The following is a 26,234-nucleotide window of genomic DNA, read 5'->3' on the forward strand; positions in this document are numbered from 1 at the left end:
TGGAACAAACAAACAGAACTCTTGGATTCCCATTTGTGGCTCCCTAAGCCACAAACTTGAGCCATGGTTTGGTGTTGACTTGTTGATCATGGCTTGTTAGGTTGCAGCAAACCATGGTCCATGGTTCAGATGTAATGGGAGGCCAAGACTTCCTGGTTTGTCTATCCTGCTCACACCACAGGAGGAACAAAGTACTGTATGAGCTATCAGGCAATGTGTGCTCTGCTTGCTCTTAGTAAAAAGGTAAAGGGACCCCTGACCATTAGTCCAGTTGTGGCCAACTCTGGGGTTGCCACGCTCATCTCGTTTATTGGCCGGGTCATGTGGGCCAGCATGACTAAGCCACTTCTGGCGAACCAGAGCAGCGCACGGAGATGCCATTTACCTTCCTGCCAGAGCGGTACAGTGGTGCCTCACAAGACGAAATTAATCCGTCCCACGAGTCTCTTCGTCTTGCGGTTTTTTCGTCTTGCGAAGCATGGCTATTAGCGGCTTAGCGGCTATTAGCGGCTTAGCGGCTATTAACGGATTAGCGGCTTTAAGAAAAAGGAAACAAACTCGCAAGACGTTTCGTCTTGCGAAGCAAGCCCATAGGGAAATTCGTCTTGCGGAACGACTCAAAAAACGGAAAACCCTTTCGTCTAGCGAGTTTTTCGTCTTGCGAGGCATTCGTCTTGCGGGGCACCACTGTACCTATTTATCTACTTGCATTTTGATGTGCTTTCGAACTGCTAGGTTGGCAGGAGCAGGGACTGAGCAACGGGAGCTCACCCCATCGCGGGGATTCGAACTGCCGACCTTCTGATAGGCAAGTCCTAGGCTCTGTGGTTTAACCCACAGCACCACCCACGTCCCTTCTTAGTAAACCATGCTAAACCCAAAAGATTGGCTTTATTGTGATGTGCAAACATGTATGTTTTCCTAGGAGGAAGGCAGGAAATTATTTTTAACAATAGTGTATAATGATGACATCTCACAGGTTTTTTGGGTAATTAGTGTATTAGGCCTATTACAGTGGTACCTCGGGTTACAGATGCTTCAGGTTACAGACGCTTCAGGTTACAGACTCTGCTAACCCAGAAATAGTACCTCGGGTTAAGAACTTTGCTTCAGGATGAGAACAGCAGTCGTGCGACGGCAGCAGGAGGCCCCATTAGCTAAAGTGGTACCTCAGGTCAAGAAGAGTTTCAGGTTAAGAATGGACCTCCGGAATGAATTAAGTTCTTAACCCGAGGTACCACTGTAATTGTTCTTCCTTGTAACAATATCTTTTAACTATGTGACTCGTCAACTGACCAAATCTTTTTTGACCACTTAGATGTCAAGTATAACTACTGAGGGATGAGTAACTGGCTGAGATGTTTCCCCCCATTTTAAAGTGAAGTATGCTCTTCACAAGAGTAAAGCTAACAATGAGAATATGGGAGGGAAACTGTGCGGTTTACTGTTATCCCAGGTGGCTATGAGGACAGTCAACTGAGGAAATCGGGAAACATCCTATGGAAAGGCTTTTGCCTATTTCTCCAGGGCATCCTCTTCAGTGTGGGGAAGCCATAAATGCAGAGGGCATAGCTTGCTCTGGTCTCTTGTCAGCTGTGTGGGTTCATAGGCCCATGCATTGGGGGATTGGAGGCCCTGAACTAGCCCTCTTCGCCTGCAAAACGAGGGCCATCTGAAAGTGTCCTGACTATCGGAGTTGCTTATGAACGTGTTCTCTTCTTTTCTGCTTAGGATGACAACTGGGGTGAGACCACAACTGCCATCACAGGTACCTCTGAACATAGCATGTCCCAGGAGGACATTTCCAGGATCAGCAAGGACTTGGAGGACAGCGTTGGCGTAGAGTGCAAGCGCTATTTTCTCTTGACGTTGGCTGCTGTTCTGGGACTCCTCGTCTTCCTCACCCCTGTTGCCTTCATTCTTCTCCCGCAGATCCTGCGGAGGACTGAGTTAGAGCCATGTGGCACGGCTTGTGAGGGACTCTTCATCTCTGTGGCTTTCAAACTCCTCATCCTCTTGATTGGCACCTGGGCTCTCTTCTTCCGCCAGCCCAAGGCTGACCTCCCCAGGGTGTTTGTCTTTCGCACCCTCATTTTGGTCCTCTTATTTCTGCTGGTGTTTTCTTACTGGCTCTTTTATGGCGTCCGCATTTTGGAATCCAAGGACATCAATTACCAGGGGATTGTACAGTTTGCTGTGTCGCTGGTGGACGCTCTTCTCTTTGTCCACTATCTCGCCATTGTGGTGCTGGAACTGAGGCAGCTGCAACCAATGTTCACGGTCAAGGTGGTTCGATCGACAGACGGAGAATCACGCTATTATAGCCTGGGACACTTGAGGTAGGTCAAAGCAGATTTGGGAAGACAGAGCAGCAATTTGCATTTAATCTCTACTTCCTGCTTTATTTTTTAAAGGTGGGGGTTTTTTTATTTAATAGATACAAAACTTAAACTGAAGCCAGAAGAGAAACAGAATTCATCAAGCTGGATGAATCTCCCCTTTTAAATTTTGGTCTTTAGCTCAATTTCTGCAGCCCATTTACATGTTCAGTCGTACCTCAGAGGTCGAACGGAAGCTCCTGCAGCCAGTCGGAAGCAGCGGAAGTTGCATCGGATGTTCGGGTTCCAAAGAACATTTGCAAACCCGAACATTCACTTCCAGGTTTGCGGCGTTCGGGAGCCAAAACGTTCAACTTGCAAGGCGTTCGGGATCCAAGATACGACTGTAGTTCCTTCACAAGTTTTGCTGGTGTTTGTTGAAAACAGCTTCAGCTCGTTTTAAGTTGTGTAAGAACCCCATTTTTAGGATCCCCACCTTGCCTCTGTGTGGGATCTAGCCCTGGTCACAGATTTGCGTCCGTGTGTGGGATTAAATGCATGTAGCAGGAGTAGGACTGGACCTCCTGGCCCTGCCCCCCACGTCATGAACCCCCCAGCTGCATAGTGACCCATGGATATAGCACCAATGTCCAAAAAAAGAGAGCCCTTCCCTCATTGTTTTCCATGCAGTTTGGGACTACCTACTGCACAAGCTCTTTCTTCCTTCTCTGGTGGGGGCAGGATACCCTTGAAAGCACTGGGCAGCCTCTTACCTGAGGAGAACTTTGAAAGTGTGGTTGTCGGCTATCTCTCTCACTCTCAGCCAGCACTGCAAAAAAGGTGGCATTACAAAAAAAATTCCTTCCAGTAGCACCTTAAAGACCAACTAAGTTAGTTCTTGGTATGAGCTTTCGTGTGCATTCACACTTCTTCAGATACCTGAAGGTATCAGGTATCAGGCATCACACTTCTTCAGATACCTTCAGGTATCTGAAGAAGTGTGCATGCACACGAAAGCTCATACCAAGAACTAACTTAGTTGGTCTTTAAGGTGCTACTGGAAGGAATTTTTTTTGTTTTGACCATGGCAGACCAACACGGCTTCCTATCTGTAAGGTGGCATTAGGTGGTGAAGTTCTCTGTCCTTTACAGTTTCGCAGCTGTACAATCTAAAGGTAGTAAAGGAGGTGTGGCAGCAACATGGAGCCGCAACCCGGTGGTGCTGCTTAGTAAACATGCAGGGTTAGACGCTTCGTATCTCTTCTGAATGGAAGGCACACCAGCTGGTGAGGAACAAAAATGCCATGTTCTGTCACTTTGGTTAGATCGGGGGGGGAACAGTTGGCTTTCCAGATGTTGGATTCCGTCTCCCTTTAGCCCCAGCTTGCAAGGCCAATTGTCAGAGATAGTGGGGCTTAGAGTCCAAAAACATCTGGAGGAAGAGCCCCATGTCACTGGACAGCAGGTGTGGTGTTGAATGTTTGAATGCTCACCTGGATAAAATGCTATCTCCACATCCAAACCCTGGCATGTTGAGGAAAAGGTTAACCTACAACTTTCTCTGTGATTTTGTGTGTGTTATGTTTTAGCACTATTTTATTGCATTTTGTCCCTATGTTTTACACACCCACACCCACACCCCACACAGCATTTGCATATAACAGTTCTTAACAGCTTTGGACTTCTGCGCCCCCCCCCCCCATATTAAGACATGATCTGCAGATTATGCTGATTATTACATACCTGGACTGTACCATTTCAGATTGTAGGATGTATGGGGTTAAGCATCCCATGTACAACATTTTATTTATGTAATAAACTAGCACATTAGAACGAGTGCTATAGTTGTAGCCCTTGCTGTGATGTGTTCAGTTTATTACATGAGGAAACACTCAGAAAGTTGTCTTCCCCCAAGTTCACACACATGCCATCTGAAATGGAATTGCCCAAATTCCGCCGCCACACTTTGTGCAGTAATATGTAACATCAGCATTTAGATGAACCTGTTTAAACGAAAAGCAAAAAACTGGCAAAAGATGAATCAGTCTAAACTCTGGGTGGCTACCATACCAGCTGGGGTGAAATTGAGCTGAAGCTGTGCTCTTCTTTGTGTGTGTCCTCGTTTTCTTCTCTCCCGCCCCCCCAAAGTGGGTTGCTCCAGAGAAGCACATCAGGTGTCAAGAGGCATAGTAAGGCTTGAATCAGATTTGCTGTAGCTCAGGAGTTTGAAATCATAAGCTGCAGTTGGCAATGGGGAACAAAAGGGACAGAGGGAAAATCTCATTCTTTGAATGAGCAATGGAGGGTGTTGTAATAAGAGGTTGCATGAACTGTAAAATTGCATTTGGCTTCAGAACATTTTCACACAAGGTTTTTCAGGTATACACCTAAAACCACGTAACAGGCACATGTATAATCCAAGCACACATGAGCGAGCCAGGATTGGCTGCAGTTTTCTGTTGTCTGTACGTTTGCCGACACACCTGTCTATGCCTCTACTTATTCTGGACTATTACTCTGGTTCATTACCAACCTTCAAGAGGGTGTACCTTTGTTTTCTAGTCTTTCAATCCATCATTTTCTCCTCTGCCCGTTGTCCATTCATGATAGTCTAGATGCCTCAGAGGAATAATGGGTTAGAGAGATGCACAGTAATTATTTGTCTGTAAACACGAATGACTGAAGTTCCCTTCAGGTATCACTGTCTTGGAAACTGGGCTGTGCGCTTAAGCCCTGACCCAGAGGTACACATTACAGTGGTACCTTGGGTTACACACGCTTCAGGTTACATACTGTCAGAGCTGGCACATACGCTTCAGGTTACAGACTCTGCTAACCCAGAAATAGTGCTTCAGGTTAAGAACTTTGCTTCAGGATAAGAACAGAAATCGGGCTCCGGCGGCGCGGCAGCAGCAGAAGGCCCCATTAGCTAAAGTGGTCTTCAGGTTAAGAACAGTTTCAGGTTAAGAACGAACCTCTGGAACGAATTAAGTTCTTAACCCAAGGTACCACTGTAGTGTCTCAGCCCCTCACACGATGAGAGTCGTGTGCCTTTTGTGTCTATGAAGGCTTCCAATACAATTGAGAACCTTGATCTTGTGAGGTTCTCAATTATGTGGGCTAAATGCGTGGCCCCACTGTGCTTCTGTTGCCTCTTCAGGTCAGTAATTCCTGAGAAGAGCTACGCTTTCAGGCAGTGTATGAAGTTCCCCAGGTGCCACGCACGGGTCCAGTTGCACCTGTGTGGAGATTTTTGGGCGCCGGGTTGCAACTGACATCTCCGTCAAGCCAGCAAAAGACACACGCCTGGGTGTCCTCCATCATTACATCAAGGAAAGTAAGTGCAGGGCTGAGTACAGATCCATTTCACTGCGCTGTAGCCTTTCCACAGGCCAGCCAAACGGAACTCACAGACCACAATTTACAAACCTCTGCCTTAGTCCATCGTTAACACCATTTCCATTTCCCCTGTGTGTGTTTCTCCTCCTTGCACACTGACAAGTGAATTGTTGCAAGAGGAAGCTGCAGTCAGGCAATGTAGTTAAGATCCTAGAATCGTAGCATTGGGAGGCCCCTGAGGGCCATCTAGTCAATCCCCTGGCAGATAGACATTGCTTTGTGGCAGCCCAGGCATAAGGTTGCATTTGGCAGCTAGCTTATATATCTGAGTTTCTAATTCTGCTCTCCAGGTGCCTGTGGAATGCTGTGTCTTGGTGCCACTTTCTTGATTCCTTGGAAGGGACATGAGATTGCTGAGAATGTGGAGCATCTGTTGTTGGTTCTCTTAGGGTGGCTGCTCTTTGGTCTTCGCTTTGTATTTGTTGTACATTGCTGGATCTCTCTAGTACAGGAATCCCCACCAGGGCATCCACAGGCACCGGGTTGGTGGCCCTTGTGCATTTTTTAATGCTATTTTTTTCTTTTAATTGCAGGCACTTCCTCCACCTGTGGAGGGGCTTTTCTTTTTTTCTTTTTTTGGTGGGGTGGTCAATTATGCTGTGTATGTGCTTGTCTGAGAGAGATGCTCTTGGGCAAAAAGAGAGGGAAAGATGTATGTGCAACTGTATAGTGTATGGCGGAGAGATGCATGTGCTGCTAGTAAGCTTTTCCCTAAGCAATAGGGAAGTTTTACAATTTTTCTCTCCCTGCAATTGCCCTTGCGCTGAGAGTGGTAAAAAGGGGGCTGGACTGAAGAACCAAGTGAATCTTTATATGGTGCCCCCTTTCCTACTGCTTGACTGATCAATAGGAGGGTTCATTGTTGGCCATGTAAGCGGAGGCAGCAGGCCAGAACTAGCCCAGGCAGAAGATCGCACAAGAAATAGGGGAAAGGCATGTTTCTTGGACACTGTACATGCTGCCCAGAGAATGTGCATACTGCAAGGACAGGGATGTCCAACAGGTCTATCGCGATCAACTGGTCGATCCCTGGGAGGTTTTGGTAGATCGCGGTCGATTGCTGGCTCCTCCATCCGGCCCTGGCCCCTGGCCCCATCCTCTAGATAGCCAGAACGGAAGTTGGAGGCCTTGCTGCGAGGCTTACTGTTTCATTAGCGATTTCTAGGTGAGTGACTTTATTCATTTATTCCTTTGCCCTACTCCCCCCCCCAAAAAGAGATGTTCCTCCCTAAAAAGAAAGTTCAACAACTTTGACCTGACCCCCCCCCCAAAAGGGGTAGTTTTTGGCCTGAAACCCCCCCCCAAAGGGGTAGTCACTGCCAGTTTTTAATTGTGTGAGTAGGCACGCCTGGAAGAAGCGGACCATTTGGATCCCTTCCAATCGGGATTCAGGCCTCATCACGGGACTGAAACTGCCTTGGTCGCACTGGTTGATGATCTCCGGTGGGCTAGGGACAAAGGTGAGAGCTGTTTCCTAGTTCTGCTGGATCTCTCAGCGGCATTTGATACCATCGACCATAACATCCTTCTGGACCGTCTTGAGGGGCTGGGAGCTGGGGGTACTGTCATACAGTGGTTCCGCTCCTTCCTCCTGGGCCGTGTTCAGAAAGTGGTGGTGGGGGATGAGTGTTCAGACCCCTGGGCTCTCACTTGTGGGGTGCCTCAGGGTTCTGTCCTCTCACCTATGCTTTTCAACATCTACATGCAGCCGCTGGGAGAGATCATCAGGGGGTTTGGGCTGGGTGTTCATCAGTATGCAGATGATACCCAGCTCTACCTTTCTTTCAAATCAGAACCAGTGAAGGCGGTGACGGTCCTGTGTGAGTGTCTGGAGGCGGATGGAGGATGGATGGCGGCAAACAGATTGAGATTGAATCCTGACAAGACAGAAGTACTGTTTCTGGGGGACAGGAGGCGGGCAGGTGTGGAGGATTCCCTGGTCCTGAATGGGGTAACCGTGCCCCTGAAGGACCAGGTGCGCAGCCTGGGAGTCATTTTGGACTCACAGCTGTCCATGGAGGCACAGGTTAAATCCGTGTCCAGGGCAGCTGTGTACCAGCTCCATCTGGTACGTAGGCTGAGACCCTATCTGCCCGCGGACTGCCTCGCCAGAGTGGTGCATGCTCTGGTTATCTCCCGCTTGGACTACTGCAATGCGCTCTACGTGGGGCTACCTTTGAAGGTGACCCGGAAACTACAACTAATCCAGAATGCAGCAGCCAGACTGGTGACTGGGAACGGCCGCCGAGACCATATAACACCGGTCTTGAAAGACCTACATTGGCTCCCAGTACGTTTCCGAGCACAATTCAAAGTGTTGGTGCTGACCTTTAAAGCCCTAAACGGCCTCGGTCCAGTATACCTGAAGGAGCGTCTCCACCTCCATTGTTCTACCCGGACACTGAGGTCCAGCACCGAGGGCCTTCTGGCGGTTCCCTCACTGCGAGAAGCCAAGTTACAGGGAACCAGGCAGAGGGCCTTCTCGGTAGTGGCGCCCTCCCTGTGGAACGCCCTCCCACCAGATGTCAAAGAGAACAACAACTACCAGACTTTTAGAAGACATCTGAAGGCAGCCCTGTTTAGGGAAGCTTTTAATGTTTGATGTATCACAGTATTTTAATATTCTTTTGGAAGCCGCCCAGAGTGGCTGGGGAAACCCAGCCAGATGGGCGGGGTATAAATAATAAATTATTATTATAAATTATTATTATTATTATTAGATTGCAGTCTCTTGGAAGTTGGACGTCCCTGTGCTAGGAGAATCTACAAAATGCATTGCAAATACGTACTTTCCCTAAGGCCCGTTTGGAATTACAGCATATGTGATGTCAGGTGTGGGAAAGCTGAGACGTAATTGCCAGTGTGGAGTCAGGAGACCTGAAGCGCACACTGGCTTGTGCATTGGCAAGAGAGAGCAGGTTTTGGCTCTACTCAGTCAGCTAAGGGGCAGTAGGGCCTAAAGCTTAAGGCACTTTAAAGCACCTCACAGGGCTCTTTACCAGCCCTGCATAGTGCTTTAAAGTACCTGACTTTGGGACTTCTTGCTGGATCAGACCAGAGGCACCGGAGTGCAGCAGTGCTTTCAACAGCAGTGTGCCTTTTCTCTGTTTCTCCTAGTCAGTGTCCCTGCAGCCCACACTGTTCAAAGCCCAGCATGTGCCGAGTGCAAATGAAACTCTACAGGATCTCGATAATGTGCTGCTCCTGGAGTAATGAATGATCTGGCTGTTCACTGGCATTGCTGGGTGAATATGAGTGGGCTTTTCATTCCCCCCAGTTCCAACAAGATCTTATTCTCAAAGGTTCATAGGGTTGCAGCCCCGAGTTCAACTTTTCTTGAAAAATGGCTTAAGCTCATCTGAACTTTTGTGTAATGCTTGCCTCTTACTATATATCAACACCAGTTTGGCTCAGAATAAAGCATCTCCTCTTCTAGGTTTGTAGATTAGCACTGCCACTGAGAGCAAAGGAAGTTGGCTACTAGAGCCTGATTTTCACCTAAGCATTTTATCTGTTCGTTTTCTTCCTTGCTGCCGCTTCTTCTTGTCTCCCCTGTATTGACCTCTCAGGTTTATCAATAGAAAATACTTCTAGTTTAGCACTGTCAGTTGGTGGTTTGGGAAGAGCAGTTGAAATAACCGCTGACTTAGTGCAGCTTGTTCTCCTGCCTTGTGCGCAAGTGTAGTGCAAAAAGAGGTTTGGCGTGCTGGCTGCACTCTCTGGAAGCCTTTCAAGATCAGGAGTTGGAAATGGTTTCTGTGGCCCAGCAGTTTCCTGAGGAATTTGGGCTGCGTTAACTAGTGCGCTAAAATGTTTAAAACTAAATAAATAAAAAGCTTAACTGTTGAAGTTGTTTGATCAGTCTGTTAAGAAAGATGCACCCTCAAAACTAAAGGATTAAGAATATCAGCACCTCTTTTTTGCATTATTTTTGAAAATATAAGAGCTTCAAGGTCCTTTCACAACCCCCTGAACATTTCACGTACCTCGTGCTTACCCTGAGAAGTGTAAAGCATTTTGCCTTAGGATTAGTTCCTCCTTTCTAAGCCCCTCCTAATGACCAAATCAATAGTCATGCCTGATTTGTAAACAGTGTAACTTGAGGACCACCACAACAGATACTCTGGCGAGACTTAAGAAGACTTTGAAAGATAAATGGCCCCATCTCCTTCCTGGTCCTTTCTGTGTCTCAGAGGGAGATCTGGCAGATTCTGCTTCTCTCAGCAGAGTAATGGCAGAATCTGCACCTGCCAACCTCCTCTCTTCCCGCCTGCAGTCAAACAGTGAGGGCTCGTCCACCCAGGGCAGGATTTAGGTTTGATGAGACCCTAAGCTACTGAAGGTATTGGGGCCCTTTATATGTCCAGCTGCTCTTTGTCAACAACAATTTGTCACTGTTTTTTGTGTTGAATATATGCTATAAGGTAATTTATGGACCTAATAGGTATCTAAAGCCATTTACACATAACAAAATACAGTGGTACCTCAGGATGCGAATGGGATCCGTTCCGGAGCCCCTTTCGCATCCTGAATGGAACATAAGACGCGACGGTGTGTCCGCGCATGCGTGGGTCATGTTTTGCCGCTTCCACACATGCGCGTGACGTCATTTTGAGCATCTGCGCATGCACAAGTGTCAAAACCCGGAAGTAACGCACTCCGTTACTTCTGGGTTGCCACGGAGCGCAATCCAAAAGCGCTCAACCTGAAGCACATTCAACCCGAGGTATGACTGTATGTATTTCATCAAAGTAATTGTTGAAAAGTCCATGCAGAATGTAGGCACCCTATATATAGAAATGAGCAAACCAGTGATATTTTAGGGAGCAAGCTAGCAGGAGGGGCCCATGACTTACACCATAGGAGCCAACACAACACAAAACATTGTTGCTGTATGTAGGTTTTATTTTATTTGTTTTTTATCTTATATTTTGGAAATGTACATCCAGTTTTTCCCCTTTAATTTTTTGGGGGCCCCCCAAGCGGTGGGGCGCTACGCTTGTTTAGCTTATACATACGTCCGGCACTGCGTCCGGCACCCTCTGTTTGCCCTGCTGCTTTCACCCAAGGAAACCTGCAATTTACCGCTGAGTCGGACCAAATGGCAATTAGGTTTTCCATGGATTGCATTCAGTGGTAGACAGCATGTTTTTCTGGGGGGAGCTGCGGGGCAAACACAGAACTGCTCAGACCCATGCTTTCTAGGCATGGGGCGATGGGAAGTGTGGATGAGCCCTGGCTGTTACTTCTATCCAAATAGCCGATCCATCAAGCTCATTTCTGCTCAATGCACGCTTGTCTTTTTGCACATATAGCGTTGCTCTGGAAGTGACTCTCCTCTGTGCCTGAAACTTTTGAATATCAATATGTTTGGGATTCCTTCCATTCTTTTTGAGAAAGTGAGAGGATTTGCCCTTAGTAAACTGTCTTTCAAAAAATACTCTCTCTGTGCTGCTCATGGAAAGTGGGGGGGGGGGGGTGAATAAAACAAATGCAAGGTGTATATATATTTTTAAAAGGTGGAATGAATTTGTGTGCACAAGACTTTCCAGCACTCCTGGCACCTGATAAAGTTTTAGAACAGCACATACTACTACAGCTGCCGCCTTACTTGCCAGATCATGCTCTGACATGACCCACTTGCTGAGTTCACTGCAAGAAGGGGAGTGCTGATGCTGGAGTCTACTAGCACAGCAGTAGGCTAGACAAGACTGAAGCAAGTTGTTGCAACGTCAAAGTGAAATTGCATGCCTGCTTCTGAAACACCCCATAAAAAAATCAAAAGATTTATAGCCCAGCAAGCCTGGTTTTCTACAATCATTATTCATGGTATCATACGTTTTTCCTTCTTAATTACGGTGGAAGGGCAATTGGTTGGTGGCCAGGGAGTTTTTAAAAGAACCTTGCAGAACAATTCTGTATATGTCTATTCAGATGTAAACCTAATTGGGTTCAATATAGCTTAAAGGTAAAGGTAAAGGTACCCCTGACCATTAGGTCCAGTCGTGGACAGCTCTGGGATTGCGACGCTCATCTCGCTCTATAGGCCGAGGGAGCCACAGACAGCGGACATGTGGATCATGTGGGCAGCATGACTAAGCCGCTTCTGGTGAAAGAGCAGCGCACGGAAACACCATTTACCTTCCCACCGGAGCGGTACCTGTTTATCTACTTGCACTTTGACGTGCTTTTGAACTGCTAGGTGGGCAGGAGCTGGGACCGAACAATGGGAGCTCACCCCCTCGTGGGGATTCGAACCGCCGACCTTCTGATCAGCAAGCCTAGGCTCTGTGGTTTAGACCACAGTGCCACCTGCGTCCCCACTCAATATTGCTTACTCCCTATTAAGTCGGTCTAGGATTGCAATCCTAACATGTCAGGGCTGGGGAAGTCTTCCCAATGGCCTGTGGTTTTTCTCCAGCCTGCTGAAGTCAACATCATCTAGCTATGGAGGGAGAGAAGATGACTAACACAAGGGCTCTCCTTGCATAAGTGCCCTGGGGCGCCGCCATAGGTCAATCCTACCCAGGAGAGGAAAGCCATTCAGACAGCACACATTTCCTTGCCCTTATCAAAGCGTCTTCTTTCTAATGCAGTAGTTGGCACAGTGGGACAACTATCCTACAAAATTGCTTCCAGCAACACATATTTTGATGCCTGAGGTGGAAAATCCAAGATGTGTCCCCTTCTTTCACTTCACCCCCATGCTGGGGAACCAGCCCTCCCCCCCCCAATACATTTAATAACACTGCCTGTGACGTTCTCTCCAATGTACCAGTAAAGATAGATATCAGATTTCTTCAGTATAATGTGGTGTTCCTTAACAATCACAGGGTTTGTTGTTGTTTAGTCGTTTAGTCGTGTCCGACTCTTCGTGACCCCATGGACCAGAGCACGCCAGGCACCCCTGTCTTCCACTGCCTCCCCCATGTTTGTAGCTTCGAGAACGCTGTCCAACCATCTCATCCTCTGTCGTCCCCTTCTCCTTGCGCCCTCCATCTTTCCCAACATCAGGGTCTTTTCCAGGGAGTCTTCTCTTCTCATGAGGTGGCCAAAGTACTGGAGCCTCAGCTTCACGATCTGTCCTTCCAGTGAGCACTCAGGGCTGATTTCCTTCAGAATGGATGCGTTTGATCTTCTTGCAGTCCATGGGACTCTCAAGAGTCTCCTCCAGCACCATAATTCAAAAGCATCAATTCTTCGGCGATCAGCTTTCTTTATGGTCCAGCTCTCACTTCCATAGTTTCCATATTTACTTTATTGTGGTCCTGTTCTGTTCTAGGTGCCTCACACACAGCTGCTATGTGCAGTCTCTTTGCTTTCCTTGCATGCTGTTGAGGCGCATAAACCTCTGACATGAACCTCTCAGGCGGTTCCCCTATGAAGCATAACAAACCTCTTAAAGGGATATCACCACATCTCCCTCTTTTTTTAATAATAATACTAAAAACTGATCAACAAAAAATGTAAAGCAGTAATAGTAACACATCATCACTTTCAGTGAGTCCTTCTGGCTTTCCTATGGCTCCGTTGGGCCTCCCTTAGCCGTACAGTATTCCAGTTCCTGGTGCCTATTTGCTCATACTGTTTTGTTTTGGGGAGTTTTGGGGAGTTGTTTCTCTGCCTTCTTCCCCTGTCATGGATTTGAGTCCCTCATTTGGTGCGGAGTGGTGTTGGTTGTCCGCCATTGTTTCTGAGTGAATAATAATAATATTGAATCAGTAGGAGATGCCTTCTCTTCCATCGTAAAGGAAGGTTCATGGGGTGTGATCGCCTCATATGATATTGAAGCCACTTAGTGGTGGAACACTGTCCGTTCCCCTTTTGGATTTCCATTCCTACAGCTGTACCTCGGGTTACAAACGCTTCAGGTTACAGACGCTTCAGGTTACAGACTCCGCTAACCCGGAAGTAGTACCTCGGGTTAAGAACTTTACCTCAGGATGAGAACAGAAATCATGTGGTGGCAGCGGGAGGCCCCATTAGCTAAAGTGGTACTTCAGGTTAAGAACAGTTTCAGCTTAAGAACGGACCTCCGGAATGAATTAAGTTCTTAACCAGAGGTACCACTGTATTGGAACTCAGCACATAATTTTCTTGAAGTGATGGCAAGTCTTTGGTACCCTTATCGTATTACCATTTCCCCTCAGCCTTGCACAGATTTTTGCATGGATAGATGTCAGCATCACATTGACCTTGCAGTGCAAAATGTTTCACAGGCATCAGCCAAATGGAAGCCCCTTGAAACAGCAGCTTCCACGGAGGGAGTTAAAAGTGCACAGCTTTGCCCTTTCCCTAACTAGGAGCACCTGCTCAGACCCTGCAGATGCATCCCAAGTGGAGAAACACCTGGCACCTGCCGCATCCCCAGAGTTCATCCCTTGTGGGAATGAGAAAATGACATACTTGCTCAGTTGTTTGGGATCCAGGCATAACAGCAGGCAACTTTTTCTCACAATTACTAAAGGATGCGCCCAGGGAGTTGCCTCTTCTGCCTTTCAACAGTGCCCAGTGCGGCTAGTCTGCCTAGCTCCTCTTTCAACCTTTTTCTTACGGCTAGGGGCACATTTCTTGAGACAGGAGTGGTAGGTGTGTAACCTTTTTCTGTGTGGTGCTTGCTGTCTTAATCAGGTTTAGGTCTCAGCATGCTTTTAACCCTTTGATGGGCACGGGTGATGTTGGCACGGTTACAAGCTGCACTCTCATGGCATTGCCCTTGTGTTTAATTACTAGTTCACACATGCCCTTGTCTGGAATGGGGGCTATCTTCAAAGTTTTTAGATTAAACTTATTGTACTCTAAATAGAGGGGCTTGACTTGCATTTTGTAACTTTCTTGTGTGGCCCCATGTCTACCTTAAATGTTACCGTGTCAAGGGAAATCATAGCATCATAGAGTTGGAAGAGACCACAAGGGCCATCAAGTCCAACCCCCTGCCAAGCAGGAAACACCATCAGAGCACTCCTGACATGTGGTTGTCAAGCCTCTGCTTAAAGACCTCCAAAGAAGGAGACTCCACCACTCTCCAAATGATCTGGCCTTGTGATGTTTCATCCTCTTGCAGCTTGCCAGTGCAGAAATCTTCCCCACCCTCACCCGTGCAGTTGCTAACTTCACCATGCAGAGCACGAACTCTCCGTTGGTGATACTGTGTCTTATGACTTTAATTGCAGACCCTTGAAAATAGTGCAGCTGCTTGCATATGTTGCAACGTATGCTGGGCGCTTAATGGGCGCATGAAGGCAGCCACGTTTGGTGCACAGCTTTTTCCTGTTTTCTTCCTTGTGTCTTGCTCCAGTTGCTTGCTTCCACTTGGAGCTCTCAGTTTTGTTTGGGTTGTGCATGGACTTGTGGGGTGGGGCTTTCCAAATTCCTAGGACTTCTCTGGCGTCCTGCATGCCTTGTAATGTTTGCATTCCCTGCACTGTTGCTTCAGCTGTTTTGCAAATTCTGAATGCCTTTTCTAATGCGGGATCATGATTTTCTTGGATTCCCAATACATACTAGCTGCTCTCTCAGGCAGGTTTCAGTTAACTCTCCATAATTGCATGTTTCCATAGCAGGCTGGGAACAGCCACAAAAGCCTCAACCGTTTCTCTCTCTCTGGTCTCATTTTGAATGTATAATGTTCAAAGGTATCATTCCTTTTAGGGAGGCAGTTTTCCTCAAACCTTTCCTGCGCCAACTTGTAGTTAAGTTTTTTTCAGTGGCAGAACATTGTAAGCCATTGCATAGATATGTTGCTTCGTTGTCCACTACATTGAGAAAGAAAGGGCGCTGTCTTCTGACTGTCATCATCCATTTCTGTTTTTACCCAGCATCACATAGAAGTCAAAGGCTTGTTTAAAATGTTGCCCGGCTTCTGCTTCGTTGCTGGAGAGGCTCAGTATAGTTGGTAGTCCTAAATCAACATTCTTACTTTCCTTGACTTTTCTTCTCTTCTAACCAGACAGGTTTTTCTGGAGACACCCCACTCCTGCTACCATTTTCTTAGATGCACCTATAAAGTCTGATACCAGATTTCTTCAATATAATGTTGCTTCATTTATTTAACTATCGGGGGGGGGGTGTCATGTCACAATTTACCTTCTCATGGTTCTCTTCTGGGTGCCTCTCACACAGCTCCCACCTACAGTCTCCCTTCACCCCACCCCACCTGGCCCCAAAATATAACAGACCTCTTAAAAGGGACATTGCCACACTTGCTTTTAATGACACTGAAACTCAGTTATATGAAGTGGCTGCCTCAGTTTGACTTCTTTTAGACCTGGCTAGCGGGGAAAGGGCTTGTGTGTTACATTAGAGATGTTATCCTATAGAACTGTAGAGTTTGAAGGGACCCTGAGGGTCATCTAGTCTAGGAATATGCAGCTGCCCCATATGGGGATCAAACCTGCAACCTTGGCGTTAACAGCACCTTGCTCTGACCAACTGAGCTATTCCTGTTGCTTTCAGCAACAGAAATTAGTCTGGAAATTAGCATGGAGAGAGGGCTAATGTGTCCATTCTGTGGCATTAATAACCCCAGTAAAACCTAGACTCATTTAATCTGGTCAGTAGCCAAATAACTTTGGGAGCACCTTTCTCACTGTTCCCTTCATTAGCTGAACGCCTTTGCAAGCTTTTCTCTCTGCTGAGATGGTTTCCATTCTTTGCTGCCTCTTGGTAGTGTTTGCTCATAGAAGTGAATGCCTGTGTGGGAAGAGAAGGGTGTGTACATGCGCTAACGTTGGGTGGGGGGGCGGTTCCCATTCCTTTATGGCTCGTAACATGCAGCCGGCAAAGCTGAGTTACAAAGGGTGGTGCTTCTCCTTGATGTGGGCAGGAAGGTTTAAGCAATGCAGCCCCAGGGGGCTGTTTCAGGCATGTGCTCATTCTGCAAATGATTGTGACCTCTCTGGTTTTCTTGTTGGTGCCATCCATGTAATTAAGGTCTGCTCCTCCTCGCATTTCAGCTGCCGCCTCTCTTTAGTGGCAAAGGAGCAAGTGAAAAAAGGAAGGGGGTTAGAAAACCAGGAGCCTCGTTGGACCCAGCCAATGATGCTTCTTTTGTATGTAGATGGTTCAGCAAAAAAAGGAAGACAAAGAACTTGCGTATTTCTCCTTAGTTGACGGCCACAAGATGGTTATATGCACACAAGCAGAGATTACAAATAACACCAACAATAAATGAATGGAGTGGGGTGAAATGGGACATTTCTTTAATGGCCAAATTGAGCCATTTTATTGGGGGTGGGGGGAGAGAGAAACAGTATATTTTTGATAAAACTTGAAACCCATTTACTTCGAGAATCAAAGGAGAAATAGAAATTATTTTAAATGATACTATTCTGAGAAACAATAATATTTGTAATGGAATAGCTTGGTAACGGTGTCTGTTTTATAAGATGTTAAATGAATAAAGAAGTAAAATCATTGCATGTGTTAGGAGTTTAAGATACTGGAATAATACATATAAATGTGTATATACTATGGGCTGTGACCCCATTTGCTTCTCTTGCCAGCCATACCTTCCCGCCAAAAGAAAGTATTTCTTTGCACATAGTGCGTAGTTGAACTATGGAATTTGCTCCTGTGGGGGACAATGATGGCCACCAACTTATCTGGCTTTGAAAGAGGATTGGAGAAGCCCATGGAGGAGAGGGCTCTCAGTGGTTACTAGCTGAGATGGCTATGTTCTGCCTGCACAGCTGGAGGCAATAATTCTTCCGAATGCCAGTTGCTGGAAACCACAGGACAGGAGAGTGTTCTTATGCTCAGATATCTCACAGGTATCTCGTAGGTCACTGTGAGAACAGCATGCTGGACTAGATAGATGGCCATTGAGCTGAGCCAGCAGGCTCTTCTTACCTTCTAACCCTCTGCCCCCCTGGCCAACCCCTTCCCTTTACACCTGGCTAACCCGCCATATTTCCATTGCTCACCTGAGCTGCTTACCTGCCCACATCTCTGTCCTCTGGTTCCCTCCTCCTTACCTTGCCTGGGCTGCTTGCCTGCACAGTCGCATCTCCATCCTCCAGACTCCTCCTCCTTGCCTCGCCTACCACCCTGATCACCTGCCTGCGTCTCCCTCCTTCAGATTGCTCTGCCTCACCCACTTGCTTGCTTGCTTTGCACATCTCCATCCTCTGGCTCCCTCCACTCCTCACCTGTGCCTTCATGTTCGTCCTCCAGAGACCCTCTCCTCACCTGGGCTGCCCTCCCAATGGACCAGCAGCTGCCCATAGTGAAGGTCCCTTCCATCTCTACTCTTCTAGGATTCTATTATTTTATCATCCAGTATCACCTGTCTGTGGCCAAGCAAACTGCAGCATGATTATATCCTTACAGTTTTATTAGAGAGAAAGCTCTCATAGTAATTAATATAGAATAGATAATATATGTATCAATGCAATAAAAATAAAAAGCAACCAATACAAAAATATTAGGACTTATTAAGTTGCAAATGGTGTTACCAAGCTTTGTTATCAATGCTTGTATAAACAAATGATTTGATTTGCCTCTGAAGTTTTAAAATAAAGGAAAAGGGAGAACTATGAGCCAAAATAGATGGTGGTGAAAAACCACCAATAATAATAAAATTATTATTACTTGATCTCTCGGTAATTATAGCTTAAAACAGCTGCAAGTAATCCCCCTCCCTGCCCCCAAATTAGGTTGGTGTTGAGATGCTCGGAGAGGGAAGGTTTAACCCATGGGTAGGCAAAGTAAGGCCCCGGGGGCCGGATCCGACCCCATCGCCTTCTCAATCCGGCCAACGGACGGTCCGGGAATCAGCGTGTTTTTACATGAGTAGAATGTGTGATTTTATTTAAAATGCATCTCTGGGTTATTTGTGGGGCCTGCCTGGTGTTTTTACATGAGTAGAATGTGCCCTTTTATTTAAATGCATCTCTGGGTTATTTGTGGGGCATAGGAATTCATTCTTCTTTTTTCAAAATATGGTCCAGCCCCCCACAAGGTCTGAGGGACAGCTGAAAAAGTTTGCTGACCCCTGGTTTAACCTTTCTCTTGAACACTTTTCCTGATTTAAATCATACGTGATACCTATATGAGGCTCCTCTGGGAAACACATATTTGATCAGGGAAATTGTAGTGTACTTATGTGTAGGGGGAAGGGTTAAAAAGAAAATTTTCCCTGCTGCTGCAGCCCCACCCAAACCCTCCCACTAACGTAGAGAGAGAATTTCTTAAAAGTTTTAAAACAGCAGCAACAACACAGCCCTGTCCTCTAATTACAATAAGCTGGATAAAAACCAGTGTTGGAGGAGGCTTATGAGGAGCGTTACAGATGGGTCCTCTTGCGCATACACTCAACAGCATTGCAGTTACATGGTGGGGATGGAATATGGTTCTTGGAAGGCTGAGTCTTTCTTTCTTTCTTTTTTAATATTTTTATTTCATTTTAATACATCACATACAAAAAAGAAACATAGAAATAAACAAAGGCTGAGTCTTTCACTGAACCAGTTTGGTGGTGAGAAATTGAGAGGCACAATAGTGGCTCTTCAGACACAATGCATAAACAAGTTAAAAACAGCTGCTTTATTTTCCTGGCACTATAATGAGTAGACCAGAGGTGACCTAGGCAGCTTTCGCCAACCTTGGGTCCCCAGAGTTTGCTCCCATCATCCCTGACCACTGGTCCTGCTGGCTAGGGATGAAGGGCATTGTAATCTAACAACAGAAAGTCTTTATGTGAATTAGGGTTAAAATGAAGGGTTTCCTTGGGTTTGTGCTTGCCAAAATACAGAGAGACTATGGAAGTTGTTCACATATATTGTGGTTTTCATGAACTACTATATATATATATATATATATATATATATATATATATATATAGACACACACACACACACACACACACACACACACACACACACATACATACACACGGTATATATTTCTTCCCATTTCTCTTTCCAGTATCCAGCGTGCTGCTTTAGTCGTTCTGGAAAATTACCACAGAGACTTTTCTGTCTACAACCCCCTGTTGTTAACAGCTTCCAAAGCACGTGCAGAGAAGCACATGGCGGGTCTGAAGGTCTACAATGTCGATGGTAGGTTGAGAGAGGGCAAATTAATTGGGGGTAATGTCTGGAAGCTGCTCTATGTCCTTTCCCCCTTTTGCTTGCCTTGACCTGGACTGCAGGAAAGTCAGGCTGCTGCCATCCCACCCCCACCCCCCTCCCTTGCCTCTGTTATGGTCCAGGGTTGAAGCTTTCAGCTTATTTTTCACATGCTGAGAGAGAGATTTTGGATGATGGACACAGAGCATCATTACCCCTCCTTGAGGATAATTGCGCCCCCCAAAGACTGCCTGGTGCTGCCTATAGATGTCCACACATTGGCATGACTATCTGGAGGGAAGAGCTATTCATATATAGGCTTCTACCTGCAAAATATCACACCAATGCGTGGACCTCTGTAGCTGAGACTGGACAGCATGGCCAGAGACGTGCCAAGACTCCAGTAATCACCTGGTGCTCCCATGACATGAGTAATGAATGATGAGGGTCTTGTATTTCTCCGCCTTGCCCAAATGTAATGTTTCCAGGTGGGGACCCTTGACCAAAAAGTGTTAAACAGCTCAGAGTCACCTGAGCACTTAATTTCATGGTACACATTCACATTTCTCTCTCTCCCTGCCCCGTCTCAACATTAACACTCACCTCCTTGATACCATAAGGCAGATTTGGGGGAAGCCATGGCCCTTCAGATGCTGTTAGACTAATAATTCCCATCGCCCTTGGCCACTTGCCACGCTGGCTGGCGTTGATGGTGGTTGAGTCAAACAATGTCTGTAGGGCACCAAATCAGCTACTTCTGCTCCAAGATGTGGTTATAGGCAAGCTCGTTTCCCTTAAAGATGCTGGTGAACTTCTCCACACTTGGACTTGGTGAAGAATGTAGAGCTTGCCTTAGAGCAGTGAGCAGCTCAGCTCAAAATCTGAATCGGAGGTGAAATCCTTGCTTTTGTCCCACCAGCCACTGGCCCCAAGCCCCTCTCCCTTTCCGAACAAGCAGTTGTGGAAACAGCCGGTGCTCAGGGAAAGGGGGGCCTTTCCCCATCCCCTCCTCTCACTTCTTCACTCTTGGGTGCTAGGTGTCAAGACCAGGGAACTATGCGAGCTTGGGAGACTTGCCCATCTTCCATTCCCCTCTCTTGCCTTAATTTTGCTTTTTGTTTTTATTTTCCAGCTCAACCATAGCCATCATTTCTAGGCTTGCAAAAGGGATCCTTTTGACCAGGTGTTGACTAGCCTATAGGCAATATTCACACACACCCCAGTAATTTCTAGTGCCCCCCCAGGCCCGCAACAACTTGGCTTCTTTTTATTGTGTGTGTGTGTGTACCAAGCAGCAGGGGACATTGTTGAGCAAAGTGGTTTCGACCCCTCCATCAAGACCAGCACAGTGATGTGTGTATGGGGTGCATGCCTGTCTGCAGGTCCTCCCGCCACTCTGCTGAGTGTGTGTATGTCTCTGCCTGCCTTCTTGCCTTCCTGTCTGTTCATGCCCTGCGCCTGCTGCGTGGAGGTGAATGTGTGGACATCTGCCTGAGCATATGGGTGGTGAGTGTGTGCTGGTCACACCCCCCGCTGGCATGCAGACCTTGGACGCATGGTCAGTGGGGTCCTCGAACGGTTAGCCAACACAGCTTTGACCTCTTTCCCCCTTCTCACTGGAGTGAAAATGAGACACTCCCATAAAAAACTGGGCAAATCCAGGACTCTTGCCTAGCTGTGATTAGGAAGCAACATGCTTCTCTCTCCACCCCAAGCAAATGCAAGGAGCAAACAACAGTTCTTGTCTTTGGCATTCAGTATGAGCCCAGAAGTACTTTCTCCAGATTAATGAGATGAGTTCATTTCTTACATCTCTGCCCTCAGCAGTTTGCTAGTCAAGGAAACTCACACGGCCATTTTGAGCTTTGAAAAGCATACTGTTCTTTTAGTTTACAGAACATCTACTTTTTATGTACTTCTGCACATTGCCTCTTTTGTTAAAAATGAGATGATGGTGCTCATATAATGATAAACATTCTGTGGGTGCCGGCACAAAATGGCTGCCACGGGCAGCAAAAGAAGAGGTGTCAGTACTCTGTACCATTGAGTACTGTCGCAAAAAGCCCTGCTTCTTCTGTATGGCCAGGGAGCCTTCTCAGTACATGGAAAACATGATCTTATTTTGGGGTGGGCCCATTTTGCTTCCAAACTAATTGGTGCATACCATCCAGAGCTCGCTCTCAAAAGGGGTCTGTCCCTCCTATCACCTCCCCCACCCCCAATGGGGAGATGTGAAAGCTCCCAGGACAAAAACAGCTTGTAACCCCCCCCCCTTCCCTATTTAGGATGAGAGCCAAACTATAGATGTGATGGGAGACCTGGACACATTTGGGAAGGGACCATAGCCCTCCCCAGAAAGCTGGACAGCACATTCCTTGCATACAGAGTATCTTGGGTTCAGGCCCTGGCATTAAAAAGAAAAAGGATTCCAGGGCTTGGAATGGTCCTTGGAGAGCCATTGAAGGTTGGAGCAGACAAGTAGAAAAACCCAGAGGCCTAGGGCAGCATCCCATGTCCTGCTCGTCTGGTAGGCGCCATCTTGCTTAACTGTGCCTGTTTCTGCCTAAAAAATCTTTCACCAGTTTTGAGAAGTTTTTTTATTTTGTCTGGCACTGCTTCGCTTTGTTTTTTGTCCGTCTCATGTCACTTGATGTTCTTATTTTCTGTCTTTGTTTTTTTCCTTTTGAATCTCTCCCCTCCCTTCCTCCCTCCCATTTCCCCTTTCACACTCCCTCTTTCTTGTCGCTGAATTGCCATGTGCTCCAGCCGCCCTTGTGGCCAAACTGAAAATGCATTTAGCAGATGGTAAGTAGCATCTTTGGTGTATGTGTCCTCTGTCTAAGTGTATTCACCCAGTTCCGGTTCTGTGTTGCTGCTGTATCTTTCTGTAAAAGCTGGTTATACGGAGGTTACATCTTAAGTTCCCTTTCCCGGTTTACATTTTGTTCCGCTGATTTCAGTACATCAGGGAAAAACCATCCCTTTACAGCACAGCTGTACCCCAAGGGAATATTTGTGGTCAGAAAGTATTTTTCCATTTAGGAATAAGGGGGGAAATGAAAGGTGGTGTTAGGTTATCACCGTTGTTGGCAAGCTGATGGGCAAAGATGGATTCTTCTTTTTAAAATGCTTTTCTTTCTTAATTCTCAGTCTTTCTGCTCTCTTTCAAGGGCCAGATAACAGTGAAGCTGGGCAGTCGAGGGCCATGATTGCTGCTGCAGCGCACCGCAGAGACTCCAGTCACAATGAGCTCTATTACGAAGAAGCAGACCACGAGCGCAGGGTCCGAAAACGTCGAGCAAGGCAAGAATTTTATCTGCAGGCCAACCACAGGGGATGATACAATTCTTCCTTACTCTGGGAGTGGGGATGATACAGAGTTCCTATTTATTTATTAAATTTTTATACCACCCTTCATCAAAAGATCTCAGGGCGGTTCATAGAAGAAAATACAAGATAAAACTCAAGTAAATAATTACAACAAAGCAATAACGCCTTCCCCCTTCCCACAGATACATTTAAAAGGCTGTAGGATATTAATCAGCGAAAGGCCTGGTTGGATAGGAACACTTTTGCCTGGCACCTAAAAATATATAATGAAGGAGGCGAACCCTCCTGAGGAGAGCGTTCCACAAATGGGGAGCCACTACAGAAAAGGCCCGTTCTCATGTTGCCACCCTCCGAACCTCACATGGAAGACACACACAAAGAAGGGCCTCGGATGATGAATGCAGAGTCCAGGATGGTTTATATGGGGAGAAGCAGTCCTTGAGGAATTGCAGTCCTGAGCCGTTCAAGGCTTTTATAGGTCAAAATCAGCCCTTTGAATTGGGCCTGGAAACTAATTGGTAGCTAGTGCAGTCGGGCCAGGATTGGTGTGCTATGCTCAAAGCACTTACACCCATCCCAATAGATGTGTGCTGCGCCCTTAACTGGGGAAGAGAAATGAGAGAGACCAGTGCCAAGCAAGATGAAATGGCAAAAGCCATTGCATGTCCAGAGAGGCAACTGAGACTAGAGTGGAGTGCATGGCTCAGCACAGCTGGCTGGATTGGGAAATGACAACACACACCCGAGTTTCCCAGGCTTAGGCAAAAAGGAATGTCTTTCCTTGCGGACTGGACTCACAACTTCTCCGGTACATCTCCAAGATGTAGCCAATGTGCTGCAAAGCAAGAACGGAGGGATGGAACAGGGTTGGGGTTAGACATAGTTCCTAGCTAAAGTGGAGGTAGAGGGATGGCCTGTCCTCATCATGCTATCTTCCCACAGCATTCAGATTTCTCTCTGGGGGCTTGTCTGACAACCTCATTAGCCAACGCAGGCAGGTTGATGCTATTGCAGTTTGCCATGTACTTGTTAACCCTCCTGCTTTTTGCAATCCAGGACAAGCAGCAACACTCGGAAGTGTCTAGTGGCCCACCAAGGGCTTAAATCACAGCTAATGGGCTGTGTTTGGCCTGGCTGATCACAAGTACTGTGTGTCTTACTTACAGTAAATCCTTCCCATTTTTTGACGTGCTCACTGCCCCTTCCTGCAGCTATTCAGGTGTTTCTAGCAGCACATTCAACCTTGCTAAGAGCTTGTGTGAAAGCTCTTGGCTGAAAGAGTGGAGCTATGTTTAACTGTCAGGTCTGGCTCTAACTGGATGGCCTCAGGCTGTCCCTCTTAGACCTTACCCTAGTCTACTACAGTTGCACCTCAGAAGTCGAACGGAATCCATTCTGGAAGTCCGCTCGACTTCCAAAACGTTCAGAAACCAAGGCACAACTCCCATTGGCTGCAGGAAGCTCCGGAAGCCACATCAGACTTTGGGGTTCTAAAGAATGTTGCAGACCGGAACACTCACTTCTGGGTTTGCGGCGTTTGGGAGGCAAAACGTTTGACTCGCAAGGCATTCGACTTCTGAGGTCGACTACATGGGTTTTTATAAGGCTTACAACACAGTAATGCGTTCACAGCACTTTGAACACAAAGCGGTCGCAGAGCGTTAAGTGTTCTTCAGTTGTTTGTGATAACCAACCTGTCTTTGCTGCATACGCGTCATTCACTCACAAAACGCAGAGTCCAAAACGCAGAGTCCAAGTACCACAGGATACTACAATGCCACAAGGAACTTGGGGTCCCTCTCATCCACAGAGGCTCCAGAAATGAAATCCTGCGATTGCCAAGCTCAGGTTGTTCTTTAAAAGGCAGGATCTGCCTTGAGATGCATACTATGAAGCTCCCTGATGGTGAAATTATTTTCTATCACAAGAATATATATTTAACCATGTGCATTGTGCAAACAGAAAAGGGGGGCTGGGAGATGAAAAGGTTGGGGATTCTAGAGCAGGAGGGCATTCGCAGAGGAGGCCAATCATCAGAGCCTTTAGTGCTTCAAACTGGTGCCAAAGCATTAAACTTCAACATTCGTGCCAAAGAGAACTGGGATTGGGCGGATCCTGTTCTCTCAGCCGTTGCTTCATACAGCTGCCTGGTATCATGGAGCTGAGTCACTTGCTTCTTGGAAATAGAACATCATTGCAACCAGGGAGGTAACAGAGCGAGAAGATCTTGATCTGTCTTTAGTTTATGCCTCAGTTTATACGCTCAGCCAGGGTGACAAAGATATTGCCTGCAGAGGATAATGAAGCAGAGCCCACTCTTTTGCCACACTGACAATATGTATGTAGCAAGCCACCCCCCACAGTCTTTTTCCAGCTCAGTTAATGGTGTGAACTGGGACTGTGCCCTTGTGTCAAGAGTTCATGCTGGAGGCCATCTGCGTAGGGGAGGAGAAGGGCTTGGCCCAGTCCTCCACCGCTGTGCTGTTTTCAGTGCCAAACCCTGCTGAACATTTACTGACTATCAGCAACTGACATTCCTTCTCAGACCCATTAACTAGCTCCCCCTCTAAACAGCCACAAGTTCCTTCTGCCCAGCGGTGTGCTCAGTTCGTGTGTCAGTATTTTGCTGGCTTCAAATAAGCATACAGTATATATATTAAAAACCTTCCCGGAGAGGTTGAATTCATCAGTAAACAATATTTGATGATGTGTTTAGGCGGGGCAGATTCGAGCAGAGGCCAAACAATGGGAAAGACCAGATGAATTACACGCAGAGATTTCCTGAAGGGATCCCTTGCTGGTTTTTGTTTTTGTTTTAATCTCTCTGAGTGGAGCTTCCGGTCATCTCTGAGTCTTCTATATTTACAACCTGTCAGGCTGACAAGATTTACTCCTGGCTTCATTCTTTCACAGGAAATTTAGTAATAGGATTCTTATGGCCAAACTACACGTGACATTAATCACACCTCCTTGTTCTTTTTAAAGCATGCATAACACTTCTGCTGTTGTATTGAAGGGAAGGCAGTTGGGCCCGATCCCTAATCCAATGTCATGCTCTCTATCTAAATAGGAAGCCTGGGTCAGTTTCCCAGAATGCCCGCCCAGGGCTGCAGATAGC

At 46.8% G+C, this 26,234-nt stretch overlaps 1 protein-coding gene across 4 annotated transcripts in view; it reads left to right on the forward strand.

The window, feature by feature from the left end:
• Positions 1-26,234, forward strand: part of VANGL1 (VANGL planar cell polarity protein 1) — a 43,123-nt gene that overhangs the window by 10,889 nt on the left and 6,000 nt on the right. For 2 of the 4 annotated variants that reach the window (XM_077921438.1, XM_077921437.1), the window contains exons 4-7: positions 1,732-2,339; positions 19,644-19,777; positions 22,553-22,591; positions 22,957-23,089. In XM_077921438.1, the coding sequence (XP_077777564.1) occupies positions 1,732-2,339; positions 19,644-19,777; positions 22,553-22,591; positions 22,957-23,089 (914 nt within the window). The remainder of the gene's footprint in view (positions 1-1,731; positions 2,340-19,643; positions 19,778-22,552; positions 22,592-22,956; positions 23,090-26,234) is intronic. The other 2 variants (XM_077921441.1, XM_077921440.1) reach the window with 1 other exon arrangement.

Source organism: Podarcis muralis, chromosome 17 (assembly GCF_964188315.1).
Source record: "Podarcis muralis chromosome 17, rPodMur119.hap1.1, whole genome shotgun sequence".
Taxonomy (NCBI): domain Eukaryota; kingdom Metazoa; phylum Chordata; class Lepidosauria; order Squamata; family Lacertidae; genus Podarcis; species Podarcis muralis.